The 9,401-nt window shown below is 37.6% G+C and overlaps 1 protein-coding gene across 1 annotated transcript in view; it reads left to right on the forward strand.

Annotated features, from left to right (window-relative positions):
- The first annotated feature begins 290 nt into the window (after positions 1-290).
- SAMM50 (SAMM50 sorting and assembly machinery component) overlaps positions 291-9,401 on the forward strand; it is a 17,205-nt gene continuing 8,094 nt past the window's right edge. The window contains exons 1-8 of the mRNA XM_009279050.2: positions 291-312; positions 1,659-1,769; positions 3,290-3,391; positions 4,180-4,267; positions 5,377-5,483; positions 7,460-7,590; positions 7,790-7,877; positions 8,529-8,657. Of these exons, the coding sequence (XP_009277325.1) occupies positions 1,677-1,769; positions 3,290-3,391; positions 4,180-4,267; positions 5,377-5,483; positions 7,460-7,590; positions 7,790-7,877; positions 8,529-8,657 (738 nt within the window). The 5' untranslated portion in view covers positions 291-312; positions 1,659-1,676. The remainder of the gene's footprint in view (positions 313-1,658; positions 1,770-3,289; positions 3,392-4,179; positions 4,268-5,376; positions 5,484-7,459; positions 7,591-7,789; positions 7,878-8,528; positions 8,658-9,401) is intronic.

The raw sequence follows: 9,401 nt of genomic DNA on the forward strand, positions 1-9,401 counted from the left end.
GTCCCCCCCTGCGGGCGGTCGGGGGTGACCTTGCCGCGGGGGGCTGGCAAGAGCCAGACTGCGTGAATGAAAACAGAAAAAAACAAACGGCGAGGAAAAAAAACCCCAAACCAAACGGCGAAGCAAAGAGGAACTGCCCCGCAACTGCAGCGCTCGCGGTGAGAAGTGGAGGTTGTAGGTTTGCACTTCCTCGGTCAACAGCAGTGTCGCTTAATGAGACCTGTTGTGTCTCGGGCGCCTGAAGCGCTTGGAGGTCCTCGTGAACAGAAGCGTAAGTCTCCACATCCGTACACCGTTGCTTAAAAAAGGAAGGTAAAGATTTAAGCGTTTGTTGTGGTAGGACAAAAAGTAGTGGTTATGATGGCGACAGAAAAAGTGTGGCTTAGACATCAGAAAGGAATTTCAAAGAGTAAGGATGCATAGGCTCTGAAATACTTTAGGAAGGCATTGAATTCTCCATGCCTCAAGGCTTCGTTAGAGAAGCATTTCTCGGGATGGGCACCCCTGCGTAGGCGTGTTTAAAACTGATGTAGGTAATTCAGGTATGATTAACGAGTGAATTTGGGGGCTAAGAATGGTTTGGATGATACCTCAAGATCCCAGGTGGAATACCTCTTTCCTGTGAGCCTGTTGAAAACCAGCAGGCTTTTACATAGTGTTTAATTAGACTGAGGAATATATTGCTGCAGGGGACTGTTAAGGCTCCAGAGTGTCTAATTACCATGACTAATTTAATTTCCGTTTCAAATTTTTTTCCTCGTATTCTTGGTTTTATATCCATCTGTAGTATGAACCAATACACAGTGTTGTGTGGATGCAGAGTGTTTCCTGGTTGCCTGAGAATTACTGGGAGTGAGAGAGGATTCTGTGTTCATTTAACTTGATTCTGATGTGTAACAGCAATTTACTATTCCAGCAAAACAGCTGTCCTTAAATAACGCAGCAAGTACTGTATTAGTGTCTTAGGACTAAAAGTAGATTTACTGAGTTATCCAATCCTGACCTCTGCTTTTGCAGGTAACCCTCTATTCACTCTTTGAATCCTTTATCTTCTGATACGTCTTATTTTAGGACTCTTTCAGGTATAGTAAATAAAGCCATGCTGTGCTGGAAACCATTTTGATTAATATGTTCACCTCTCATGGATAGGGCCTGAGGTTCTTGAGCATTACTTGGAAGGATACTTTTAAAAGAAATATTAAAATCTAAAAGCATATAAATGTATGCAAAGTAACATGCTGAAAACACCTGTTGGTTTCTTTGAATTGTTCAACATTCATACTCCTCTCCCTCCCAAAAACCCAAACTAAGTAGTGACACCCTGATTGTTTAGACTTTTTTTTTTTTTAATAAGAAGGTAGAATTCATGTTTAACATAGGAAGCATGCCTTAAAAATAAGGCTATTTTTGGAAGAGTGCGGAGTATTTTTGAGAAATCATTCAACATGGAAGCTATTCAGCTTGCATTAAAAATTTCAGCAAGCAGGTAGGTAACAAGTGTGCTGGTAATTCCCCTCATTTAAGTTGTTCTCTTTTGTTTTTTTTCCCCTTAGGATCTGATGAGCACACTGTCAAGAACCATATTTTTTTTCCTTTGCAAAAGGCATAATCACAAATCCCCATACCATATTAAACGCAGTTTTCTTTTATGCTTTCAGAGTTTGGAGCCTCTTCCAATGGGTGGGCCAGACTTTGGTGCCTTGGGAGAGGAAGCTGAACTGGTTGAAGTTGAACCTGAGGCCAAGCAGGAAATTCTTGAAAACAAAGATGTAAGTACCTGAACAACATCCTGATTTTTTTTCTTCAGAGAAATGTCTTGGCACCCTTGCTTGCTTGTTTTTCGTAAGGGAACTTTCTAAACTATGGTTTGAGATGTGAAATAATTAAATTTAGTGCTGTGAATTTAATCTGATGTTGTCTGGTTCCGGTTCTTTTTTTCCCTACCACAGGAGTTGTTATTAAAATTCAGCTTTGAGCTAATAGACCTGTTTGCAGATGCTACTGTCCCCTCTCTCTCATAAGAGATGACTGCTTCTGCAACACTGCCTAGGAGCAAACCAAGCAACCGTCCTTAATCTGCTGGAGTGCAGCATTAGCCAGGTTAGGGTGAAGTGCCACCATGTGAATTACTAACTGCAGCAGAGGATGGTAACTTTTTTTTTTAATATTTCACATGTAAGAGCATGTCTGTCTTGGCCCATAATATGTTTAGCCATGCTAGAGGGGTGAGATATCATGCATTATCTTAGTTTTTATTAAAATTTTCCTTTTCCTTATGCTTTTCAGAGACATCCTCGCTAGAAGCTTGGTAATAACATTTGTGTTTTATTTAGTTCAATATGTATATATTCTTATAGGGTTTTTTTAAGCAGTTTGCAGTAATGCTAGGTTGCTCTTAGTCTGCAATTTTATTATGTGTGAATACATGAAGCGTTTGCAGATTTTTTTTTTGACACTTACCCCTAAAATTATAATACATTGAAAAAGTTGGAAAAATAAGGGAAATGCAATCAATGGAGTCCATTTGTACCAGCTAACCTGGAGTGTGCTGTGATTTTTAAGATAAATTTGTTTCAGATGATTATATAACAAGATGAATGATTTTAAGAAAATATAAAACCTCATAATGCTAGTGATCTTAATATGCATTTTAAACTTGTCCTGGTTTCGGCTGGGATAGAGTTAATTTTCTTCCTAGTAGCTGGTACAGTGCTGTGTTTTGGATTTAGGATAATAATGTTGATAACACACCGATGTTTTGGTTGTTGCTACATGGTGCTTACACTAGTCAAGGACAAACTACAATGCTCCAGTGGTAGTAATAATTTTAATAGTTAGAGTTTAAATATTTATGGCTTGTAGGTTGGTTTGTTTTTTCTTTTAACTCTTTGCTTATGTGTAGCTGATAGAAGAAATAGCTGAATACGACTAACTACATGTTTTGTCTTACATGTGTTAAGATATCAGTGTGATTTCTGCAGTGACTTATTTGTCCATACGCACTTATGACTAAAATCCAAGCAGCTACGGTCTGTTTCTGTCTCTTCTGCTACAACCAGTATTAGCTTTGGTATTAGAGTTCTTTTTTTTCTTTAATTTTCATGTTAAGCGAACAACTTTCCAGAATTGTAGATAGCACGGATTTCTGATAATGTCGGTTAGCAGCAATTAGCCTAGAAATCTTCCGGATTTTTCACTGGGACAACAATATTTTTTCTGCATTGGTGATTTTGATACTCATTATTAGATGCAAATTCAGTATTTGTGTTTAAACATCTGTTCTGTTTAGGTGGTGGTTCAGCATGTGCACTTCGATGGACTTGGAAGGACCAAAGATGACATTATCATGTATGAAATCTCTGATGTTTTCAAGGCGAAAAATCTTATTGATGTAAGTACCGTAGTGAATATCAGACCTACTGTTTAAGAATTCAGGTTACGATTTTCTCTTTTTCCTGCTTTGGACTACTCCCTTCAGACATGGGGCAACTTTGTCAAGTTTTGTGATGATTCTGATCTTGTGATATGGAAGCCAAACTTAAATATGAAATACTGGCAGATACTGTATTTTCTGATGTATTCAGCTCAAAGATATTGTGAGATGGCAAGCGGTACTCTCAGCTATTTTTTCAGCTTCACTCTTCCCATTTGAGAATTGCTAACCATGCAGGTGACACTTTCAGTTAATTTGCTTAAGATAAATTATTGGATCTCAGCACAGATTACTGATGCCAGTCTCCACAATGGATCAAAGTGTGAATTAGGCTGTATGTCCTTGCCCTTTTAGGTGGTGATTCCTTCTGGAGTACACCTGGCAGTTAGACCTGTAAATTGGTCTAAATTTAAACAGATTAGGGTGTTTGGGTTTTTTGCAAAAAGCATGGGTCCTGTAAATAGGTGTATAAGTTTTAAGTACTGAAGCCTATTCGAATAATAGGTTTAAGTATTACAACAATTAGGATGCAAACTAACAGAAGGTAGGAATTGAGCCAGATGCTTTGGATTGAATTTATTTCTTTACAGATTCAAGTGTTAAAGTAGTTGTGATCTGTTTTGAAGGCACATATATGTGTCTTTGTATACAAAATCTGTTAATATTGTGTGACTTAGCTGCATTTTAACTATTTTATCCTAGTTATTTTTTGATAACCTGAAAAGACTGAGCTACTTATCCTGCAGGTGATGAGAAAATCGCATGAAGCTCGTGAAAAGTTGCTTCGTCTAGGAATCTTTAGACAGGTAGAGGTTCTGATTGATACCTGTCAAGGTATGTATTGCCTCATTAATCCTTGCCTTTTTCCTCATACACACATAGACACATACATACCTATAATGTACATTTCCCTGTGTAACAGGTTGGACATTTTTTGTGTATATAACTTACTCTCTCATATACCTTTATATATTTTAGATGTACCTGTAGGTGTGCTATATATATGAATGTATGTGTCTACATCCATTATCCTTATGCTGTCTGTATATATGTGTATGTGTCTATAAATATTACTTGTATATATGCAAAAATGAGTGAATTTCCAGCACTAAAATAATTACAGTACACAACCCTTAATCCAAAGTTTCAAAGGAACACTTGAGGAAAAGCTTGAAAATGTTTCCTGCGCTTCCATGTATTACATATCACATAACTGACGTTTTATCAGCACATCCTTGGTGCTTAAGGAAATACCAGCAATTGTACCAGTGCTTGTGATTAAAAATTGGCTTATGGTATATATGGGGCAGCTGAACGTATGCATGTTTCACAGTAAGGCTCGGTTGGCATTCCTGGGCTCATGGTTGCTTTTCAAACCCATTGCTGTTCTCTTCAGCAGAGGAAAGTTGTGTTATTGAGAAGGAAATGCAGCGCAGTCCCACAGGTTGCTGGCAATGGGATGCTGTCCCATTTGCTTCAAGCAGAATTAGGTACCCTCGACAGCTGCGTGTTGGAACAGCTGCCGTAGCCAGAGCCCTGAGGGAACTGGGCGGTTTCTGTTGTTCAGCACTTGCCCGCAGAGTGCTGGGAGCTCTGCCCTAGTGACGGCGTTCTTCTTGCCATGTCTGGACCACTTTAATTTCTGTTTATTCTAATGTAAGAATTTGTGTACATCTTTGGTTTTGGTGGGTAGGTAACAAAAAAATGTTACTATTTCATAATTAAAGTAACATGTTGGTGATTGAAGCTGGTCATGCTATGACTGAACCAAATTCTGCACTCATATCCAAACGACATCTTTTTCTCAAGACGTTTTTCTTTGTAATGTGGACTTTTATTATCATTTAATTCAACTGGTTTTCAAATAATTCGTCATCTTCTGTCTGCATTTTTTTTAAATAGCTCTTTAGAGACAACATACGTTTGTTTGTTTGTTTATGTAGGAGATGATGCCCTTCCAAATGGTTTAGATGTAACCTTTGAGGTAACAGAATTGAGAAGACTAACTGGAAGCTATAATACTATGGTTGGCAACAATGAAGGCAGTATGGTAGGGATTATTTCCAATAATTATTAATTCCTTTTGATATTCCTCTTACTTTCATGTTTCAAACCTAGCAAGGAATTTGGTGATTAAATAAGTGAGGACTTGATCCAAGCCAAATTATTTTCTTGATCCAGCTTTACTAAGGCTTTGCCAGACCTTCGTCTCTAAAGAGTCTTTGTATTAGTCAGGCTTTCATTCGGCAAAAGCCTGTTTTGAGCTAGGGAAGAATGCTGTAGCTTCCAACTCAGTATGTTAATTTTTTAATTCTTAAAATGACTTACATTATTTCTTGATAATATTTAAGATGCTTTATCTACTGGAGAGATTAGTAAGGAGTTTGGCATTTAGTTTCTATGAGATGTGTTTAAAGTGTTTTTCTTCTCAGTCAAAATGCTTTATGTTTGACTTAGAAATTGTTCTTGGTTTCCACTATTTTAGCCCACTACCAGTTATTCTGGGCTGCAAAACGCAAAGTTTTCCAGAACCATACAAACCGTGGAACTTGTTTCCATTTGATTGAATTAAGGATGCATCAGATTAAAATGTTGTGTGAAAAATGTTTACCAATTGACAGAAAAAGTAACAGCTGTACTGTTGTTCTGTTAATGTCCTTTTAACAGAAGTGCTGGTGTAAGTAGATCGTGTTTTCAGGTGCTCATTCCTGCACCCATTCTGCCTTCTCATGTGCACAGTGCAGCTGTGCCTGGGGCTGGTGGATAAGCCAGATCAAGGGACTCATCTTTTCTTCTTAGGGGTATTTTTAACCTGGTTAAGATACTGCATGACTCAGGTGATCATGTTTTGCAAGTGCAGGGAGAATAGGAACTCAGCGAGTTGAGAGCTGCTTATGCAGCTCCGCTGCTGAGAGCAACATCCAGGGTGTTGCGGCCTGAATGAAGCCAGTGGGGAATCCTACCTGTTGGTTCCAGTACATTTGAAAACAGTCTGAAAGCTACTATGGTTTCTCATTTTGTATTCAGCTTCCCCCTCTACTTGATTTTAATTTGTTACAGAGAAGTAAAACATTTGAATGATGTAAAAGCATGACTCGTATACACTGGTATTGGCAGCAGAGATTGTTTCCTTAAGAGTTAAATAGATTTGACATTTATTCTAATCCCTTAAATTCATCTGAAGCTTATAGATCTAGTATTTCATACCAATAGCCCTTTGGATTAGTGGTTTCTGGTTAGTTGGATAACGGCATAGTAGCCACCATCACAAAGTTCAGGTGACTGATTTGCTTCCAATAGCTGTTAGACAAAGGCAATCAGGATTTGGTAGCTTTTTTTACATTCTTTTAAAACAGAAAGCACAACAATAGAACAGTCCTGGTAGTGTCTGTGCTTGGAGGAAACTTGCTCCATCCTTTCTGCCAAAGGGCCAAGAGCTGCCAAAGGGATCCAAGGAATTTGTGTCAGAACAGGCTGAAGTGTTTAACTAGTTTCTGTAGAATTGTAATGGTATGTTGTACTGCTGTCAGGACTGATTGCAAAAACATCTTGTTACTCAAAAATACAGGGGAGTGACTCTGTATCGATAATTTTCCGTTGGCTTATTGCTGTGGTTCTCATGAACCCTACCTGACAAGTAGTTTTCCTGATGATCAGCTGGAAAGTCTGCAGTTGCAGAGCAGCTGCTTATTATGCCAAAGACTTATTCTCCTGGGCTTTGAGACCGGCTGGGAGATTTTGCTTAAAATAATAGCAGTACTGATGATACAGTGAGAATGCAGATCAAGTCAGCAGCTACTGGACAGCAATAAAAATTGGATGATTAACTATAACTTGTGCTATTGTGATGGCTTTTGCTGCCAGTGCAAAGAGAAACCTAACTTAAAAGAAAAACACGTTCAGTTACAACTATTTTTAGTGTCTTCGTTTCTCATTCTCATGGTAGATATGCTTGTCTTCTCACGATTAAGATGCAAGACAGCAAACTATATGAAATGTTGGGTTTTTTTTTTTTATTTTCTGTAGGTACTTGGGCTCAAGTTCCCAAATCTCTTTGGACGTGCAGAAAAGGTAACCTTCCAGTTCTCCTACGGAACAAAGGAAACTTCATACGGCCTGTCATTCTTCAAACCACAGCCTGGAAACTTTGAAAGAAAGTAGGGGATGCATTTTTGAGTAGTTCTTTTTTCAGTGAAGGAATATAAAACAATTAATAAGATCTTTCATTGAGTAATAATTAAATTTATTCCTTTGCTGAGAATCTGTTAATAAGTTTCTTAACTTTTTGTGATAATTTAAAACTCCACCTACTTAAATAGTTTCACTTTCAAACCTACCAGTAATGTTGTGTTTCAGTTTTTCAGTTAACCTGTATAAAGTAACTGGACAGTTCCCTTGGAGCTCTCTTCGTGAAACTGATAGAGGAATATCAACAGAATTTAATGTAAGTATAGCACAAGCATTTGTAGAACACATGCTTCATTTACATTTAATTCAGGATACAGCTGGCTTTCGCAAATATTTGGTTTACTTTTTTAATGATTGAAACATTTGTGCACAGGGCTAACTTGTCATTATTTGAAAGAGGTCAACAATTTTAAAATGACAGAGGTAATACACAGTAGTCTTTTTGTTAGAAGTCAATCTTATTTAGGCCATATAAAAATACCAATGTGTTTTTCTCCAAATTTTTAATGTTTAAAGTATCATTTCAGAGAGGCAGCTGGTTGCCTAGCTCGCTGTATCAGCTCTATTCGAGATATTTTTCATTTGGGATGGATTAAGTAATGTGCACCTACTTGGAGAAACTGTCTTGGCTGGAGCAGGGTTAGCATTACTCTAAAATGAAAAAGGGTTTATCTCTGGTCCAAGAAGTTTGGAAAGAAAAAGCATAGACTCATGTATAAATAAACTTTAAAGAGAAAGATTTTTCAGTGAAATGTTTATTTTAATTTTGTAACAAAAATTTTTTCATGTCTCGCTCAATTCTTTATTTGTAGTTTCCAATCTGGAGGACTAATGTTTATTTTGTAATAAATAAAATTTATTTTGTAGCAAAAATTTTTTCATGTCTCACTCAATTCTTTATTTGTAGTTTCCAATCTGGAGGACTAATCACACGCTGAAGTGGGAGGGTGTGTGGAGAGAGCTTGGCTGCCTTGCTAGAACAGCATCCTTTTCCGTTCGAGAAGAAAGTGGACACTCTCTTAAATCTTCTCTCTCTGTAAGGCTTTTTCCTAATAATTTTTTAAAACACATTATTTTGAGTCATTTAATTCTTACGAATGATACCGAAGGAGCTTTTTGCCTTCGTAGGTAGTGTGTTTTACTTCAAATGTCTTTTGCTGTGTTTGGTCATTCACACAGAGTCATCCAGGAGGTCCAAATAGAAAACATTTTCATAATTGACTGTTGCATTTTGACTGTTGCTTAGGCTGGCTTGTTCTTTCTGCAGGGCCTCCCTCCGTGTCATCTGCCATCTCTTTTTGCAGAAAAGGAGCTTTTTGCCTTCATAGGTAGTGTGTTTTACTTCAAACGTCTTTTGCTGTGTTTGGTCATTCACACAGAGTCATCCAGGAGGTCCAAATAGAAAACATTTTCATAATTGACTGTTGCATTTTGACTGTTGCTTAGGCTGGCTTGTTCTTTCTGCAGGGCCTCCCTCCGTGTCATCTGCCATCTCTTTTTGCAGAATTGTCTTGTTTTGTACAAGACAGGATCAGTAAATTTCCTCATCCTGCAGTTGCTGTGCCCTTTATAAATATTCTTTCCTATACCAGTTTTTAGTCACTTGTCACCTTTAACTTGTAGCTTACAAATTGTAGGAGATAAACTATTTGCAGGTTACTGTAACAAAATTGGTGATTTACACTGGGGCATTTTTGCTGCTATATTTCTGGTGTCTACCGTGGCCAAAAGGTATAAATATATATGTATATATTTGATGTGGCTTCTAAAGTAAGAAATA

This window comes from Aptenodytes forsteri, unplaced genomic scaffold (genome assembly GCF_000699145.1).
Source record: "Aptenodytes forsteri isolate BGI_AS27 unplaced genomic scaffold, ASM69914v1 Scaffold241, whole genome shotgun sequence".
NCBI lineage: Eukaryota > Metazoa > Chordata > Aves > Sphenisciformes > Spheniscidae > Aptenodytes > Aptenodytes forsteri.